Source organism: Arctopsyche grandis, chromosome 13, assembly GCF_051622035.1.
Source record: "Arctopsyche grandis isolate Sample6627 chromosome 13, ASM5162203v2, whole genome shotgun sequence".
In the NCBI taxonomy this organism is placed as follows: domain Eukaryota; kingdom Metazoa; phylum Arthropoda; class Insecta; order Trichoptera; family Hydropsychidae; genus Arctopsyche; species Arctopsyche grandis.
Genome location: NC_135367.1, coordinates 17054215 through 17076240, shown reverse-complemented (window position 1 = coordinate 17076240; position 22026 = coordinate 17054215). Strand labels below are relative to the sequence as shown.

General features: G+C 33.5%; 1 protein-coding gene across 1 annotated transcript in view; it reads left to right on the top strand.

Annotated features, from left to right (window-relative positions):
* LOC143921617 (rho guanine nucleotide exchange factor 17-like) overlaps positions 1–22026 on the top strand; it is a 55216-nt gene that overhangs the window by 18477 nt on the left and 14713 nt on the right. The window contains exon 3 of the mRNA XM_077444970.1: positions 18378–18455. Within this exon, the coding sequence (XP_077301096.1) occupies positions 18378–18455 (78 nt within the window). The remainder of the gene's footprint in view (positions 1–18377; positions 18456–22026) is intronic.

The window sequence follows — 22026 nt, the reverse complement described above, 5'->3', positions numbered from 1 at the left end:
CTATGTTTATCTCTATTCCTTATTATATAATCATCAAAGTACTTAGGCAATAACTTATGATCTAACTTATAAACAAAAGACAATGTACTAATATTTAGACTAGACGAAATAATGAAATCGTACGAATTAAAAATAACATGAACACACGCCTATCACAGCTGGAGTCTATAACACACTACTAAGTGTGTTCTTACCGGTTCGGTGATTATTTCGCAAAAAGCGACCTCACGCACGTCACTAAAATCTCGATCGCTCGAAATATTGTACTAACGAGAACTCTAGTGCCAAATGTTCCACGATATTTAAGTGACTTGCGCGAAATCGCTTTTTGCGGAATAGTCCGTTTACCGTTCTTACCATAAAGCTCCCACAGATGAAGTGCAGATTAGAGTTTGTTATCTACGATTTAATTTGGTTTGGTATATTTACATAAACACTAAAATATTTACATAAATATTTAAATTTAATAATATAATATTATTCATACAATTCAGTTCATTTTCCAAAATTATATTCATATTATCTTGTTTGATGTACTTTGTATTGTATGTATGATGCAAAATTCATCAACGGTACATAACGGTCCAAATCCTAATTTAGCTCGTCGAATGGGCTTTCTTTTTTATTTCTTCTTCACTTTTACTTCTTCCCCAAATCATTGCGTCTGTTCAAAGGTGTCCGTCTTCGACTCTTTACAATGTTTACGTGCATCAAAGAGTTTTCCTTCTTCGCAACAATTGCATCGTCTTTCTTCAAAGGGATTATTTGTACGCCGCGTTTAATTTTTGTCTTGTTTTTTAAATCCGGTATAGTCTTATTTTTGAACTCGTCGGATTCCAGAGTGTAAATTTACATCAGAAGGATTTACCAATATTACGCCTTTGTCTTGTATGGTGTATATTATCTTAGTCGATTGACTATCTACCGAGTACTGGCTGTTGAAGTATTAACGATAATCCTGTCAATTGTTTTTGATCTTCCAAATGTAAATGAACTTTTGAAGTCAATTTACGATCCAAATTATACACTCTCTTATATATTTATGTATATTGATACAAAGTACTCTGTAACGGAGGCAACTAAAACTAAACATGTACATACATAATGAATGGCATTTGTTTCTAGAACAAAGTTTATTCAAAGTGTTACTTGTGAAGTGAAGAGGATTCCTCTCTAGATGCTCGAAACTTCAAGAGTAGAAACACCCCAGTAGTTGATTGTCAAAGTTCTACTGTTATGTTTAGAAAAATAGCAAACGTTGAATGTATCCACTGCCTTTCCCAAACCTGTATTATATGTATATGGGAATACTAGATCAAATATGTATGTACATATTTATGTATGTAAATGTATATATTATTAGAATTTTTTAAGTAGCTTGTTTATAAACGTACATTAATTTATGAATGTGAACTTTAACATATATCAAATAAAATTTCTAGTTGGTCACACCACATGTACTCATATTAGTATTACTTTCACGTATTTCGTACATGTTTGCGACACAGTTACCCATAATATTATACATAATGCAAACGGTAACGTACCCCAAACATGACTGTGAACTTCCGTATACTATTTTCGTACTGGTCGTTTGCTAAATTCTAGCTAACAACGCAATACGATGTTCTATGTATGTGCTACTATGTACTCGCCTTGAAGTGACTTCTGGGTTATATGGGAGGATTTGAGGGGTTGCCCTCAGAAGTGCTCTCTTTCGGTGTGGAATTTTTTTTGTTCCACCTTAGTGGTAGTGGCGTTCTCGAAATACCAGTTGGAGTGCTTTCAAAAGTAAGGAAATTTGGATGTCGTATAGCGCACTATCGGAAAGTGTGGCCAATAAATATAGACGAAAGGTTATTTGCGTCGTCGGTCGTCTCGTTTGGACGACATCAATATTTTCGTATTTCGTAATATGGCAATAACTCTTTTTTATGTACGTGCAGCTTTGAAGAATTTAAACTGGTTGAAAATTTGGTTCGCATTCGATTTTCAAAGTTGATTGATTGTAAAGGACGTTTCGTTTAAATTCGCTGAAAAATAAATACTAGAGTGATGTAATAAGAAAAGAAATTTAAGATATTTTAAATTTAAATCCAATTTTTTTAATATGTTTCCATTATTTGAAGTATTTTCGATTTACAGTTTCTGGTTTTTGGCACAATACGCTTTTTACTTCTCTAAGTGCACTTTATCATACATGCATATATACATTTGTATGTAGAATCCTGTAATTGACTTTTAATATTTTCCTTCAATTAATTCAAATGGTTGCAAAGAATATATAGAATATACATACATACATGTAGATAATTAGATTACTTGTATGTAGTTCATTCAATCATTGCTTTAAATTTGATTCTATGGACATCAAACTATAATCGAATTCTTATTTGACTTTATGTATATATGTATAATATGTACATATTATATGTATATGTATAATATGTAAATATTATTCATATATGTTTTGAAATGTTAACTTGATAAACCAAAAACTTATTTCATTATTTAATAACTAAACTTTAAACTGTTCCGTGATTTATCTGGTCTTGTTTGAATGCGTTCCCCAGATACTATATTATTGAATGGCATGTGTTAAAGCATTTTAATAAACCTTTAGAATAATAATAAATTCGTATTTGACGTACCTATACTAAAATCTTATATTGTTTAACGATTTTTGTGTGAAATGCATCCAAAATTAACTTTTTATAAGATTAGTTTGAAAATGTGGCTCAATTCAATTTCCATGACGCATACAATTTATTTATTTTAAAGTTTGGACTATTGTGGCATTATTGGAATTTCATTAATTATGTAATATAATTCAAAATATATATTGTAAGAAAAACATTAACAAAAACTTAAAAAAATAATTTAAGTAGGTATAAAATTCATAATAAAAGTTAAATATAAGATAAAATGATAGGGACTATCTTGACCGATTCGTCATACGACCGAGGTGATATGATAGGAAAATAATAGTAGAAACCTTGTAAAAACGTTAATATATATAAAAAAGACAACTAAATAGGAAAGAAATGAAAATCCTTCGAAAGAAAGATGGGAGGTAAATATAATAGTTTTTGTTTCAGTTTAATTCATACAAAGATGTTCACACTATCAACGATTCAGTTCAAACCTTACAATTAGTAGGGATAACAATAACGCGAATATATTTCCATTATATTAGATGACGTATGGATATATCGAAGAAATCTATTATGATAAAATCCTCAATAATGCAAAGCACGCACATATACTATATCTGAGTTTGGCGCGCGATTTCCACAACACACCTGCTTAAATCACACACGATAACAAGCATACATCAAAGTCGACATTTTCAAATATTCCATTAGCGAACAAGGACCAAATTAGATTTTACCTACAGCCTGTTAGGAAAGACCGAAACCGGGAACGTAATGGGCATGCGCCGAACAGCGCATGCTCCACTTGCGGATCCTCGTGTTTTCAGTGTCGAGGCGTCTACCGTGACGACCCGCCGCGTTTCCCAACCTTCTGAACCGTGATAAAACACCCAAATCCAACCCAGTGGTACTAGGACCTCTCGCAGACATTCCCGAGAGTCGATTGAGTCGGAAAAGTGCCGGGAAATCCTGGAAAATCGTCCCGATTCGAGCGTATTCCGGCTCGCGCACCGCTAGGGTGTGGTTAGTTACCCGAGCGCCTTCCATACGTTTTCCGCTCGAGCACTATTTTCCCGTGATTTTCCGTACATTTTCCAGCAGCGCACTTTTCCGACGAGTGTCGTACGTCGACATTCACACTACGTGTTGTTGCAAATCGATTTTCCGACCGTAAAAACCACCCGAAATAACCTCAGAACGTTGTCGAGCACTCATCGCTACTCTTCATCGAACGCGTAAACAAAAGAGATTGCAAATCATAACACGATATACATATTATATTATAGATACGTTGTGTGTGTGTGTGTGTGTGTGTATAGATTCAATGTTTACTATCTAATTTATTAATACGTTTGAAAAGTATTGGGAAGTGTGGTTAAATGTTTGACAGTAGGTTTATGGCATGACAGTTATCCGTTATGATTGTGTGTGATTTAATTGCGGTTTATTGTAATCAAATATTGATATCGATGATTTATTTTGTTTTGACGCGTCGAAAACCCATCGCATTTAGAGAAACGTTAGATGTTTTGTTTTGAAATGTTGCTACGTTTTATTTTATGTATATGAAGCTTGCCAGGTTTTCAAGGTTTATGTTAATATTTTTTCTTTTTAAATATTGTATTACTCAATAAAACGATGTTGCTTACGTTGTGAAATTTTATTAGAAATAAAGTGTTATTACCCAATTACTCGTAATAGTTTGATGCTTATATTTATAATATGTGTTATTTTGTATTAGCATTCGATAAACTTTATATAATATTGTTTTTACTAGGTAATATATGTAGTATTATTTTTACTGTTGACAGGTTATTGTTCAAAATGTTATTGTTTTATAAATATTATTCATCTGGATCCAACTGTATTATTGTTTTCAACATATGTATGTACATACATACATGAAAGTTCACTTAACTGAAAAGGTTGACCTTTCAGCCCGCAACTGACAGAATTACTTAACCGAGAAAGATCGAAAACACCAGTTTTCACTGTCTTACGTAGCAATTACAAACCGTGTATTTATATTTTGTAGATTTGCAAAGTTTAATTTCAATTCCACTGTAATATTAAAGAGTATCAATTCCACATTTTAGAAGTACACGTATAATACATACATATAATCAAAGATCATACATACATTATGGATACAATTTTTAAGACCAATATCCACTTTTATTATCTTTATATGCTGCTCCCTGGTTAGCATTAACGTAACTACTGAGAGGTTTGTAGGTTCAAGCCCTAGGTTGACCTCGATTGAAAAAAAATATATTCGGAGTATTTCTACAGTGCTGCTTGGATATTTGAGTCCATCGTTTATTATCAGAGATTGTCAATATATCTATTTTCATTGTTGAAATGGTTCCTCATCAAATTGGTAAAACCATCCTACCTACTATTTGAATATGATTTCAAATCTATAAATTTATATATGAAAAAGTTTAATACCATAAGTGTCGCTCAGGGGTAAAACCTGTAATGGCTTCGTGGTAAAATATATATTGAATATGTTATTGTTTTTGGAGACTATTGATATCAGTGACAGCTTTCGTAACCAATTTAGTTCGCTTGAAAGAAAATATTAACCAAAATACATATGTAGATCCATACATACATATGTATATCTCGATTTATTAAAATGTGGAATATAGAGCTCGGTACAATGATAAATTATAATCAAACCTTTCTTATTAACTTTGATACAAAAGTGGATGAATCGAAAATTTCTCACTACCCCGGGGCTTGATTTTGCCTGTTTGGCTAATTCATCATCAATTCATCGTCATTTATTATTAGATAAAAGCTTCCAACATACATATATACATATTTACTTTATGAACAACATGCATCCACATATTTTCCTTATTTCGTCCACCCACCTTGTATTCTTCTTTACATTCTTTTATACTTTCTTGGGTACCATTAAAGCACTACTCATATAAAATTTTCATATTTAATCGCTCAAATATGCTAGTGACTCAATCGTATTTCTCATCAATGTGTTTTCTTTTTCTATTTGTTATATTGAGTATACGATTTGTATAATAGAAAATTTTGGTATTCAGCGTCCAAGTCATCACTGATACATTATTCTGATTTATTTTTCAAATTAAGCAAAATATTTAATCTAAAATTTTCGGTTATTTACTCATGTGAAACACGCCAGCATCTACGCAATAAAAATGTCTGCCGCGTAGATATTGACTTATCCTTAAATGGAAATAGTCTAAAAGCGTTGGTGTTCATTTGAAAGGGGCCGAAATCGAAACAGCACCTTGTTTCGACAAATCATCTGAATTGGTCCATCTCCGGAGAACAACATCATCGGTTCGGTTCAACGAGTGCTCTTTATCTGGCACACTCTTGTGCCGAGACTAGTCCAGAAGGCGCCACTACCGAACTATGTATAATATATGTAATCATCCATCTATCGATCACTTGTGTTTGATTTATGCACGTGCAACGGGCTCCTTCACATCCACCGCGGACTTCCACACCGGCCACGTGGTGGTTCTCGATTTAGACCGCTTTTCTAGGCAGAGCTACGTCAATTTCCTCTGTGTCAATGTTGTGACGTGGCGTGACGTGACTTTTGTAACGCGCTGTGCGTTCGGGTGACCATACGCGTTTCGTCACGCGTTTGCTTCCGATCTCTCTCGGTTAAGTTGTTCTGTCAGTTGGAGGCTGAAAGGTCAACCTTTTCAGCGGTGTGACGTTTCGTTTATGCTTTCAATGTTGAAAATTTCAATGTAATGGCATGCGGCTCTGCAAAAAGGATTCAGTCCACATAATAAATATAGTATTTTGACAGCTGCAACTTCAAGAACGTTTTTTTTTAATAACCTAGAAACAAAATTTTTAAATTTGATAATAGTAGGCAACAGTAACAAACATAAGCTATTATTAATTTGCAATAATAAATGATGTATGACATTACGGTTGCAAAATAAGTAATAAGTACGGAAATTATCATTTTTTTGTAGAACTAAACCTTATGAATTAATCCATATTTCGTAACTACAATATATCGAACTCAATTGGAATTTAATCACGTAAAAGTTTGACTTTTAATTATGTAGTTTCAATATATTTTGATTTTTTAGTATGAAATTGCATTTACATACAGAACAGGAATTGCAATATACCGTAAAATTTCCTGGTAAACGGAATCTTTTTTTTCGTGGATTAGATAACTGTATTTGGTTAATTTTCATAAAAACGTTAACCTAGATTGAACGATAAATAATTAAAAATAAATCTCAGGTGATAATGTCATATAAATGCATTAAAATAATAAATATTTTTTTATTTTTAACCAATGAAAATTTATTTATCATAATTGTTTCCATAACAACCGTCTGATCACATTTATTACGATTTGGCCGGTCTGTGCTGCCAGTGAATTTATCAATTTGAAATATCCACATTTAATACTGAACATAAACAAATTCCAGACAACCTAATCCACAATATTTATATATATCCGCCATTTGCATCGATTTTTATTAATGTAATATTATGTAATTATGCCTGTATATTTACTTAATTCGCAATAAAATAGTTTCCGATTCCGAAATGTAGACGATTTATCGGTAAACCGGCATACCGGTATTGCAATCCCTAATATAAACGTAGGTATGTATGTATGTATATACTTGGGAGTTCAATTTACTGTGATTTCCATTTATGGCTTACCGGTAAATTTCTGGATTTTTCAATCTCAGACATAAACTACTGTTTTGTACTTAATATATTTAACCAAACGCTAATAAATATTATTTATTATATACTAAGATAAATTGTCCAAAAATAATTACATGAGTTGTAACGAATTTTTTATACATTAATGTTTTATGTAAAAATATTAATGTATATAGAATTTATGTATAAATATTTATTTATTTATTCTTCGTTTAAGAAAATAACAGTGAAGAAAACATAATGTATTCACACTATCGTCCAAGAGTTTTCACTATGTATTCACTTTGAGTTTTCACTTTGTATTCACACTATCTAATTTTTAAGTAATTTTTTTCAATTTCAATTCATCAAAAGAGTAATTTCCTTTCTCACGATTTCTTTTCTACTGGATCGGAACACAGTTGCCAGAACATAAGAATGTGCATATATTTTGGTAATTTACCGGCAAAAGTAATACTTTACGATAAATTACCGAGCTATTTTTCGGATCATTTACTGGTAATGGACTCTCTAATACATTACCTAGAAATTGGTTTATATATTTTTAATATCGTTAGTAAATTTAGCATTATGTTAAACAAATATGTGTATTGACCTTATTTGCATAATTTTCTGTGCATTCTTTTAATCAATTTAAATTTACCGACATAATAACATTTATTACATTTTGATAGTCAAAAACAAATTCATTTTTGCAACAAACGTTCATGATTGCATCACTCGTCCTTCTAACTCAATTTTAGCTCGTGTCCAGCCAACTCGTATCCAGACCCTTTAGTCAATTAGCTCCATTACTATTGCATCATATCAATACATCGATAGTTAAATCTCAAGATCGATGACCGACAATACCACCACCACACACACAACGTTCTGGGATGTAGGCCAAAGAATGTCGGTTTGTTTTGAATTGTTTCGGGTTCAATGTCATCGGCAAAATTGAACGAATGATCAGCCGCATACATTTGCAGTAAATTTCCGTTTGGGGAAAATAAGATAGTTTCCATTTTGCATTTCCCCGACCGTCCGTTCTCACGCAACGTACATACGAATTGCGGCTACGGGAATAACTCGCCCGTGTTACGATCATCATCGGGTCAACAGGAAATGCCTCGTATGTTTGTAAATGATTTGCTTTCTATTCCCGTCTCGTGTTTCGGTTCGATCTTCAGGTGAATAATAGTGTTGAAATGTTTTCGGACAATGTGTTTTGTTGAGCGTGAACTTGTACGGAGATGAGCTCGGCAAACCTTCGGGACGGTTTGCGATTGAGATTGAGCGATCCGTGTCCTGGGAGACGAGGATCTGACTCCGAGGAAGATTCCACAAAGTCGAATCCTCAGCCTGATCTCTGCGCTAGGGCTTGCTTGAACAGCACTGCGCCGGTAAGTAGACGATATCTTCAACATCTTAACAAAGATACTACATGTATATATGTACATACATACATGTGTGTGTATCGTACAGAGTAGTCCATGGAAACGGATGGTTATAAATTAAGCAGTACTCTATCAACTTTTTGTGTTAACATTATTTATTGACACAGAAATAAAGGTAAAAGTATGTGATTTTGAAAATTACATACATACATATATCATTGAAATGATCACGAGCACACGTTTGAGCCACTTTTCCCAGTGTTTTTTCGTTGTTTTGTTTGATTTGAATTTGTATTGGGGTATTCAGTTCTTCGTACACGTTTCGTATCTTAAAGATACAAATAAAAATCACACATGGAAAGGTCAGTTCAGGAAAGCTGTAGGCCAGGGGACTGTAGAATTAGTTGATCAAGGAACAATTTTTGAACTGCAGCCAGTGAAGCCCTAGCTGTATGTGCTGTCTTGCTGGAACCATACATTTTCTCTGTTGATTCCTCGTCTTCAAAGTTCTGATTATATTACTGACATGACGACTAAATGACATAAAATGAGGAGTCAAACAATCATCATTACGGGTTTTTCATCCCTTCAAACCCCGAGTACTATTTATTACAAAAACGTCCGTTTTCCTTGGAATATCCTATATAAGGTAGCGTAGAATCTTAAGATGTCCATCCAATTAGATATTTATCTGCAGGCAAGTTTCAGCTACGAACACAAGTCAAGATAAGACAGCTACGACTCAACTAGGATTATCTGACCGATTTCATTGTGTTGACAGGCAAGTTGGTGGTCTCTGCAAAGCTGCTACGACATACTTTTCTGCATACAAATTTACGTCTAAATTATGAAGATGATCATTAAAATATGTCATCTACACTATTAAATATGTTCTCATTTTCAGTGGCGAGCTTCGCAAATGGTTACCTAAACTGCGGTTGCTTTGATACATTGCATTGACTGGATCAATTTAATTAATTACAGATTATCGCGAAATGTTTGTAACGCATACTGCATCAGACGCCAAACGTTAATTAAATCGATATAACCTTGACACATGTAACGGCTATTGGATACTTTGTATCGGCAACATTATAATCTGTATGCATTTAATGCTTCCGTGTGTGTATTTAGTACATTAATCACTTGTGTAGTTTGTTCAGTAAGCTTCTATTGATGTATTATTTGGCAATCGTTTCCTTGGTGTGGGGCAAACAGTAAAGAAGATATACATACATACAGATGTATGTATGTACATATATACAAATTTTACAACATTAAGCTATTCCACCAAGATGAATCAAATTCCGCATATTGGACAACCCATCCATATACCCATATTTGATATTTTGCATAAAATATTACATATAAAAGATCAGACAGAGTTTAAAAGCCGAGTACTTCAGATAATACGTACATATTTACAAATTATATTACACCTCTAGGTACCCTAAAGTCTTGTCGCAGAACGATTCTGATTAGTTAGGGATCTTAGTAATGTGTTTTTCTTCCTCTTGTTTCTATGATACTAACCATGACAAATCACTCAATTATTTATTTCCTTTCTACGTCATATTTCTAAAGAATCTAAGTGTTCACTCCAGTTCGTTTATGAACATAATAGTTTGTTCGTACACATTGGTTTTAGTTTAATTGCTAACAGTCAATAGTTATCTTCAAATAGACTGAGTGGTATGGGACGTCACGTTTCCTTGCAAATTCGGGTGTACTTGCACGTGCAGAATGCATATATTTGGGAGGTTGCACGTGTATGCATATCCATATGCAACCGACAAGTTTCTCCTACATTTCTTCAAAAAAGGGATTCACCGTTATCGATCGCTGTCAAGCAAAGATAAATACAAGGATAAAATATCACTGAAAACACTCCAGGGGGGTGATTTTTGGGACTGTGTACCATGTATATGGACTAGGGGTGCCACGTTTTTTCGCATGTTTAAAGGTATCTAAAAAAAAACACGTACCCCGAAACTTTTAGCTGTCAAAACTTTTGAACTGACAAAACCTTTGAGATGTCAAAACGTCATATATTTTAAAAGGAAATCCTGTGGAAACCACATTACAACATTCCTCTAATCCCCGTTTCCGCTAATATTAAAATATTGCAACCCAGTGTAAGCATTTATGCGTATATACATAGATAACTAGCTGCACCCGGCATGCGTTGTAATGTCATATAACGCATGCAATTCCCGTTCCCGTTGCTTTCCCGTTCTCTTTCCCCTTCCCGTTCTCATTCTCGTTACCATTCCCATTTGTTGGGAAAATGCAGGCAGCGAACGCATTTTAAATTATTCAATTGTTTGTTATTTTACGCCTAACAACACAGGTCGTGACGCGAAATCATTTGAAATTATTGCGTTGCAATGCCACTCATTCCCGTTTTTCCCGTTCCCGTTGCGTTCGCTTTCTCGTTCCCGTTTCAAGTGATGTTTGGAGATCAACGCCGTGGAGTAACGTCTCTTCAACGCCGTGTCGTTATAAACCAACCTGTTAACGTGGTTGCCAACAAACACATTTCCTTGGCTACACAATGGCGCTTCATTCTTTCGCGTCGGTAAAATTGTAATTACGAATATTATTATTAAGATGGTTTTTTCACAGCAATCTTCCCGGACATGCATACAACAAATCCTGAAAGTTCCATCGTAATCGGTTAAGTGGTTTAGGAGCCTATACGAGACATTCAATTTTACATATATGTAGATGGGACAAAAAATTGAGAATACTTTAATTATGCCAAAGTTTGTGCATGAATAAACTATGTATGTACATATGTAGTTCGTCAGTCAATATGTTCTTTTGCGTACACTATAACTGGTTGGATTGGTGCGTGTATGAACAAACTAGTATGTTCATGAATAAATCGAAATGTTCACTTGGCCTATTACATATACACATTATAATGTTTCTTTTCTATTTAATGACAATTGATTAAATGTTTATATTCATGTAACTATGAAACTCATCATCTATATTTTGCTGAAAACATCTTTTTTTAAATATTTGAGGTAACTTTGCACCAATTTTTATCATATGTAATCCAAATATTGTCATTGTAGCGTGTGGCTGTTTCGGAACTGTATTGATTAGACCGATCGATGGCAAATTGAATAATACTATCTCGTTCTGACGAAATGATTATGAATTGTTTCACAATTCTGTTTGTGCTACCATAAATAAAAATAGGCTTGTTTTGACATCTGTTTTTGCTGTGTGAAAACACATCTCGTTACAACTATTATATCATCGATAACGATTCGTTACATAATAATATTATTGAGCTTTCATGCATAAACGACCTGTAATATCAAACACAGAACATATGTATGTACGTATATTATATAATACATGTACATATGTATGCATGAAAATTCGTTTACCGCGAGCCGGAAGTTGGAAAATAGCTCTATATATATTAAAATGCATTTTTATAGTGTGGCTGTTGCATTTACTCGTATAGGCTCGTCTCTCTCTCTCTCGTCTCTCTCTCTCTCGCACGTTTAATATTGATTTTGTGCAGAGTGCACCCGATATTGCAACGGTTTCGTTACATAATGGTGAAAAAATGAGTTTTTTAAGATCTAAAAATAAAGTTGAATTATTTTATAATACGTCTATTAATTATTCATATATATATAGACATATGTACATACATACATATGTTAAGTTATTCATTTAATTTGTCCTGCGTGTATTTCATAATACAGAATGCGGCAAAACTGACATTTAATTTTTTAATATTCTTATGGCAATATTTCGATTTAGTATTAACGAAATAATTCAAAGATTATATACCACCTGATTTTTTGGTTCGATTTAGTAAATTTAAAGTATTGTCATACTAATCGAATATTACACTAATTTAATACTGACTTTTGCGAGTTGATTAGTGTTAGATTTTCATATTAGAGAGAAAAATTTTAATATCTAAACAACAACATAGCTCAGTGTTTAGCGTCTGATGCTAACAATTGAGGGATCACGAGTTCGAGCCCTGAGTTAGTGCTGCTGGTCAGACCATGAAAATGTGTGCCTCCAGTGGATCGCTTCCTACCAGAGTTTGCCAATTTATCTGATTTAATTACTGAAACGGTTCCTACCAAATTAGCCAACTACTCTCATTTCTCACCATTATTTTAATTTAATTTATTTTTTTTAATAATATTGTAGCGTGGAAGTGTAAAGGGAATTTCGATATTGGAATTAAAGACGCAAGTGTATTGTTCTTGATCCGTCAACCTGCCAGCTCCGAATGAAGCGCGGACTCAAACTGCTTAATATATATATCCAGCAGCTAATATACATATACCTAATATATCTAAACACAGAAAGATCATTAGTCGATGGATTGCGAAATATTATAGGTTGTTGTATACGGCTCGTTTATGCGCTGAGGCGATTAGCGATGGTAAACTAGCGGTCCACGAACACCAATTACCTAATTTCTACGTTACAATATATATATATATATATATATATATATATATATATATATATATATATATATATATATATATATATATATATATATATATATATATATATATATATATATATATATATATATATATATATATATATATATATATATATATATATATATATATTACATATGTACAAAGTTGGCCATAATTGTCGCCTTGGGGCAATGTCGTTATGGCACCTTGGTAAAAATAAATGTCATAAAATAAAAATAAAATATAAATTTTGGCTTTTTCGTAAATTTTGTCGATCCCTTTTTTAAAACATCGTGGCTCGTTCTTGTAGGGAGTTATTTTAATCAACTAGGTCATCATCAACATGAGGATTTGATCAATTATGTATTATGGTACATACCTACAAACTTCTAGATGTAGTTGTATAGTTTGGGTAATGTATTATAAATTGTATGACACATACATATGTATATATAAGCCGTTATATTTGAAAGTAGTGTACGTCCACTTTTATTTTTTTCGAAAAATATTTCGCAAAACATCAAATATAATATTATGCGTTTAACAATATTTAAAAATATTCGTGGTCTGTAATATGTTTATTCTGCTTTTCCGAGATTCTGGACATATCGAATTAAAATAAGTGATAACAATTCGTGAATTAAGTCGAACAGAAATAAATAGTGTTTTTGAAACTGAAAATTGGATTTCCACCATTTTTTATATGTTTATTATACTATATATGCATATTCATATTTTAAAATTCTCATTCTATAAAATATATGAAACGATGATATTGACGGTTTTCTATCGAGTTAAATGAAGCGTTCCAAAGTTGATACACTATTTATATATTTGTTTAATCTAGAGTGAAAACATGAAAGGTTCGATTGACAGAGAGTTATATAGGTATTTTTTCATTCGTTTCATTCGACGAAAAAGTGAGTCAAGTCTATTCGGTAACACGATTTAATTAATATATTTTTTTAATACGCATTCATGTGTTTATATTGTAGTGTAATTGTTTTAAATGTAAAGTTTCCATAGAGCATGCATTGAAATGTCTTGACATGGAAAATTGAATCGCACAACGCAATTTTCCCTCAGAGGAAAACATTTTGTTATTGTATAGCAACCTGTAAAGTACATACATACGTACAGTGTGCTTTAAAATATAACACTAACTTAAGAACAAAGCTATCCATTGAACTTATATACATGTTAGATCCAGTGACGTGCCGTCATTGGACTAGAGGAACTGGGCTAGTCCCTAAAATATTTTACCTAAAATTTAAAAACATGAATAATTTAATTATGTACAACAAATTCCAATCATTGTATTGATATTATTCACTCGGATTATCGAAGTTTAGAAACCGGAATCGGCGTTACCTGAGGTAGGGGTAATGGTAGTGGATTGTTATGGTATGGTCCGCCACGTCATTCGCTTGCACGGACTCAGACAAAACATTTTTTAATTTAATCGTCTCTTCAAGTATTTGTAGAATTTTCTCTAAAAATATTCTTATTTTTGTCTATCAAACATCACTCTGAACTATTTTTTGTTGTTCAAATAGCACATATTTACACAGAACTTCTCAAGTACAAATATATCACGAAACGCTTCCCTGAGATCAAATCAGTGCGAAGTGTCCTGATCGATTGTTCGACAAATCATTCAGAAGATTAAGAGTTTTGAAGATAGGCAAAATGCTATTAATAAAGTTAAACTATGTAGGATATTTCTATTAGCACAAACATGAAAAATTATACCCATCACTTCAAGACAGATTATTATAATTCAAAAATTAAATATATTTTTGTCCATACCCAGTGCCCTGTTTTAAGTCACGACACGCCACTGGTTTGATCCTATTTTATAACCAAAATTTGTAATATTTTTAACCAGTGCGTGCTTGAAAATGTACCGGGCTTTTTACATGGCAAAATATGATATTATATTTTTAGCATTTTCATACTTTCATACAATACGCAAACTTCACAAGTACCAGCGGTTTCACTCGTTTGTAACCCTCGTCTGCGGTTTTAGTACGTTTTGATCGTCCCACAGAAGCTTATTACAAACCCCTCCCCCGCCCAGACTCCTGCTCTCAATTTTCCCCCAGCATCTTTTTCAGTTCGTAGTCCAAGGGCACAAAGGCTTTTATGCTAATCTGACGAAATTATTTATGGAGAATTTATTATAGCGGGGTCCGGTCTCTTTTCAGGTTCTATTTTAGTGGCGGTCTCTCTAAATTTGGGTCATGGTGTAGTGGGGCTGGTGGGTGGGTGTTTTCGGTGGTTCGTTGTTCAACCTGTTGCCAGGGCTGGGCTCCCTTCTTTGCCTTTGACCTATGGAGGCCCCCACGCGTCGACATACATTTCTTTGTTGGCGTCTGTTCAATTACCCCACGACTACGTTTGACAGCTTTTCAATCCCCACTACCTCCTGTTTTCTGCCTGTTTCACCCTTTGTTTTGCTCGTCTGATCCGAAATTGCGTAGCCTGTCTAACGACGACTTCATCCATGTTCGTTGTTGACGTCTTACGTACTGACGCACTGAAAATGTGTGAGGTATGTATAATATGTGACCTTTATAAACACAATGTATGTATGTACACGTATAATGTGTCTGTCATCAATTTTTTTTGTATATGTAATGCGTACATATTGTGTACTCAGAATACATGATTTGGCTATATTGAGTTATTAATGCAGTGGGCTTTAAGGCTTGGTATATGTAGTACTAAATCAAATCAATCAGGGTAATATATTAAATGTAAAACAAAAACAATTCATTATTGTATCGTACTGTATTAATGTATTTTGGCTTTAATTTTTTACTAGAATGTCTACAGTTGACGTTGTTTCCATGTGGAATCCATTTCCATGTTTTGGAAAGGAATTGCTCCGCGGTTTAAACTTTAAGTCAAACTTTGTATTGCTACTTTCATACTTTGTATTGCTAAAAAAATTTTACTTTGTGTTCTGAAACGGGAACAAAACTGTGTTAATATTTAAATTTAGCCCAATCGTAAAGCTATCATGATTATGCTCTAAAGACTCGATGTACATACATATCTATTGTGTTAAAATCTCAATTGTTTGGTGACATGTGTCGATTCAATTAGCTTCAATTATATTCAAGTGGTTTCAATCGGATAATACTTATACAAATAATTACGTCAATTTGTCATCTTAAATTATAAATTATAAAAATTCCAAATAATATTATGAAAGATGAAAAAGAAAATTTAATTTGAAATTGCTCTCCGATCGTTATAAGACGGATAAATATTAAATTTACATGTCTTAGCATCCGTGTGTACTTTGTCTCATATTCGCAAAGGTCGACTTTCCAAATAATATAATAAAATAACATTTTGAATTTGAACTTCATGACTCTTTTTTAATTTAATATTTAATAATAGTACAAATTTCATACTTTTTCCAAATTTAATGAGTTATGGTAACAATACACTCAAAAGTGCGGCACGAGACGCGTAGATAGACTCCAACTGTGATCGGTGCATCTTAATTCGTACGATCGTATTATTTCGTCAAGTTTCTCCCACGTTTCTTCAAATTATCACCGAAAACAATCCAGGGGTGAGTTTTGCCCTGGATTGCAACAGTATAGATTAGGCGTGCTAGCGTTTCTCATGAATGTGCAAAACTATCTAAAAAAAAATCGACGTCTTAATTTTTATCCCAAACTTATCACTATTAAAAGAGACATATTTTTCCTCAAAAAAATCCAATATGCAAGTTTCAATGTATTTGTTTCCTATACATTTAATATCTGCCCAGTAGATGTTATATAAAAAAAGAAATAAAAAAAGACACTTCGGACTACATATGCTTTCATAAGAGCCCTGGCCCAGTGGTGTTGGCCAGACCTTGGATATATTATCATATTATATTTGTATAGCCAGCAGTATAGCTCGGTAGTTGTATAAATGCTAACCACCGAGAGGTTCCCAGGTTCAAACCCTGGGTCGACCTTGATTAATTACAAATTTTAGAAGTACCTGTATAAAACATATATAATTAAAGAAATTGACTCTACATAAGGAAACATTATGGATACAATTTTTAAGACCAGTATCCACTCTTCTTATCTTTAGCCAGCAGTATATGGTACTCCGTGGTTAGCAATAACGCAATCACTGAGAGGTTTCCAGGTTCAAGCCCTAGGTTGACCTCGATTGAAGACTATTTGTTCCGAGTATTTCTGCAGTGCTGTTGGTCAGACTTGGATATTAATGACTCCAAGTCGATCATTTCCTATTAGAGTTTGCAAATTTATCTGATTTAATTGCTGAAACGGTTCCTTATCAAATTGGAAAAACCGTACTACCCTCTATTTGAATATGATTTAAAATTTATAATCTATAAATGTACAAGTGTAATACCATTGGTGTCACTCAGGGTAAATCCCGTAATGGCATCATGGTAAAATATAAATATGTAATTCCTGGTTTATCATTTCCTATCTGAATTTATCTGGTTTCATTGTTGAAATTGGCCACCTACCCTCGATTTGTCACCATGTCATATTCTTTACGTATTAAATTGTATGAGATTTCTACTATGAATATCAACTTAGTTTAAAGAGGCTTAGTTTAAATCAAAAAGTTACCAAGATTTGAACCGTTATAGTCAAAGTTATACCTCGATAATCCACACCGTATAATTCACTCGATAACCAATTCGATTTCATATCAACGTTACTGAAAATCCAGATTAACTCCAATAGTATTTTCATTATATGTAGTTTCTAAACTATATAAATCGAAAATCCAAATCCAGTCAATGAATCATGGGTTAACATGCACGTAGCCAATTTTCGCTCGATACTTTAGACGAGAGCTTCCATTAGTGAGCTTTAATGCGTTTCGCCATATCGATTATTCGTTTCCATCCATATTCGATATCGCCAATTACTTTTCGAGTGTTTTTACGTGTATAATTTCCCGTACGTGTGTTTTTTCATGTTTCGTCGGTTATCTGTATTGAAGGAGGCTGTCGGCTTTATCGAAGTTTGCCCCGGACGCTATCTATAGAGATAAATGAAATCGGCATCATTCTCGAGTGTTGACATGATATGTTGAAATCATCGCCATATTGCTCCGAAGTTCAATGTCCCTTTTGTAATGTTTTATTTTTATTTTTTCAGGACACTAGGACTCATGTGGTTGTGGAATTGTACGACACTGAACGGTCGTACGTAGAAGCTCTTCAAATATTGGTTGTGGTGAGTATTATATATTTTTTTTATAATTTTTTGTAATGTAACGGAAATTGTTGTTTGATAAACCGTCCTAATTTAATTGGAACATTTCTGTGAATTTGTGGAAAGAGGAGATTCTGGGAAAAATTCGGCAAAGCAGACGGGTGTTGCTGTTAGAATTATTAGAATTCATTACTGAAATAACATCGATTCCTATGAAAGTTCAAGTATGATTCTGTTGTGTAAATTTGTACATCCTGTTATATAAATCGAAATAATGCGTTACACATAATTATATCTTTTCATAATAATAACTAAAATAACACTATCCGCAAAAGGTATTTTTATTAATTGGGTCACTGGGGTCCACTCAACGGCACAAACTCCAAGTTGATGAAGACCCGAAAGATGAACTCGAAAAAAATTAACTCATCGTCAAAATGTTCCCTTGAAATGACTGAGTTTGTACAAGCCCTAAGATTAGGAATGGGGGTAGACGGTGTCGTCGGCCCTTCCCATGATTCTTTTTTTCTTCCCATGAATTTGTTTTTTTGATCAGTATTTTAACCACTTTTATTTATTCAAAGCATTTTCAAAGACACGGCTAATGCTAATTTTTATTTTTTATCTATTTCATTATATAGTTTTATAGTTTACCTATCACAACCTTACGTCAACATATTATACATACATATATGCATTTATAATATAAGCCAAATTGCCCAGCTGTGCCCACGCTGGCAAGAATTTAATTTTTTTTCATAATTGGAAAAATACGTACCTCTTACGAAAAACATATGTGGTCCACGTTAGAATACTATGACATAGGGTGTCTAGTCAAAATCGGTCAATAAGCGCCCCCGACATATCCGCGCCGACATTACCACGCCGCGACAAAGCCGCTAGAGCCAAAACCGCGACAGACAAAACCACCCCAACAATAAGCGCTCGGCGACAAAACCACGCCAGAATATATGAAAAAAATATAATATCAATGTAGACTTCGATCTCGATTTCGATTTCGACTTCAACGACTTTTCGAAAATGTCGCGGTTTTGGCCCTAGCGGTTTTGTCGTGGCGCGGTTATGACGGGGCACTTATTGAGAGAGCGAAAAATTCGGGGTACCGTGATTTAGTTAGTGTATTATGTAGTTCTAGATGAAAACAATTTTATGAAATAAAGATACTGAGCGTTTATCAAAAAAAATATTAAAAAATAAAACAAAAATAAGTGAAAATAAAAGGGTTTAAACTTTTGTTTATGCCACATGTTTATATCGTGCGTGGACTTTTGACCAAATGGACATTTGGCTGATGGGCGCTAGGCCGATGGATGCTTGGCCAAACGGACATTAGGCCGATTGACTTTTGACCAAACGGACACTAAGCGGATTGTGTACTAGAAATTACTCAAAACTCACCGAAAACAAATATAATATTCAGAAATTGCTTCGATTTCATTAAAATTTGATATTTTTCAGTCCGTCCGTCCGTCAAGTGTCCATTCGGTCAATAATCCGTCAACTGTTAATATACCTAGTGGAAGAAAAGAACTTTGTTATATTTCAGCTAACCTTTAGATATTATTTAATGTGGTACCAATACCTATTGGTATCTCCACCCCCCAAGGATATTGTCCTGGTCAAAATCCGATGTTTAATTACACTGAGCAACAAAAAATCACGTTTTTTAGTTACCAGAGCAGAGACTAACCAATCTTACTAAGTTTAACCCACTGAATTCGAATATGATAATGATTTTTGTTGTTTCGGTCTTCTTTACGAGATATGAGCTATCCGAGCTAAAAATATCCGCCACTTACGCGCGTAAGAGGCGGACTCTCGCTTGACGGACTTGCCATCTCGCTTGCTCCAACGCTTCTAGTGTACGCTCCCGGAAACTGAACGAAAGTCTTTCTTAGCAATTACTGCTCGAGTTAGTACGTTTAGATAAAAATATAAAATATGGAGATAGAAAACGTGGTAAAATAAAAAACTGACCAAATAAATGCAAAATATCACGGATAAAAAGTCAAATATATATATTTGACTTTAAAAATTCGCTAGAAAATTAATTATAAGCAATAATTAATTAAATTAATAAAAATTAAGCAATAAGAAAATTAATAATAAAACAATAAAAAATCACAATCAATTGAAAAAACATCCGACTATTGATTCCAATACTCACTTTGAGCACAGCAATACTAGATTTTGAATTAAATACCGCAAATGCCAAAAGACCCAAACAACAAAACTCATATCTCGTAAAGGAGACCCAAACAACAAAAATCATTATAATATCCGAATGCAGTGGGTCAAACTTAGTAAAAATTGGTTAGTCTCCGCTCTGGTATTTTTTTTTTGTTGCTCAGTGTTATTACCATCAATAATATGTATACATATATTCTTGGTGACCGGAAAAATGCATTCAAGATAGTTGCACTCTCGAGACATCCAATCTTTCAAAGATGCCCAAGGAGAACTAACGCAATAGAATTCCACAAAAAAGCGTTAAGGGGTATTTGTATTCTGGGGGTTGAATTCTATTGCGTAAGTTCTTTTTGAGCGCCTTTGAAAATTGGGACTTCTCGAAACTGCGCTACTATTCACTGCAATTTGGTGCATCTTTCCGGGAACCATATTTTTAAGGTGTATTGGAATAGTATATGAATGAAAAATTAAATATGTTATTTTATATTATTATACAATAGATGTAATTACGTGTATAAAATTGCCGATATAAGTAGTGTGACTGAGAAAGTGTTAACTATAGTATTTTCATACTTGGCACAGCCGTAATATACCACGGGAGAGGCGAAACGTTAAAAATGGACGACTTTGAACGTTCAAGTTGAATAATTATGAATTATTAGTGAAATTTGTCATAGTTGTCACGAGCCACCGATTTACTGGAATTTCTTTGATGCCGTGTGCACTCGCTCGCACGGAATATATAATATATTTAAAATCCAATAAAAATCGTATAAATTTCAATTACCAAAAGGTATAATATATTACGGCCATTTCACAATTGAACGAGCCGTTATTTATCCGGGGCTACGTATGTATGTATTCGCGAACCGGCCGTTTGTTTCGCTGAATGAGAAAATAATAATAATAAAGGAAACAGTTGTAGATTTTTTTCATGAGTTTTATTGGGAATTTCAACGTGCGTTTTTCGCACTGGAAATTCGTTTGAATTTTTCAACACGTTGACGCCTTCTTTCATCGAGCGGACGCTGTGGGTGTAGCGGAAGAAATTTTCGCGGAAAAGTGCGCGAATTTCTTTCGCTGGAAAAACTGTTAATAGACACACACACATATCATAAAAAAGGTCGTATCTATTAAACAGAGGCGTTGGCTTTTATTCGGCTGCCGGTTTATGTGATAATTGATTTATGTTATGGGGTTATGGAGCTACATAGTGTTAGAATTGTCTAATTGACTAATTAAATTAAACGAAACGAGCGTGTTATCTGGGTATAAAAATAATTTTAGACTTTATACCTTTGACTTTGATATCATTGGTTATTTTATTTTTATTACTTTAAAATGAAATCAGCCTATTTCTAATATTTTCTTTTATTTTAAT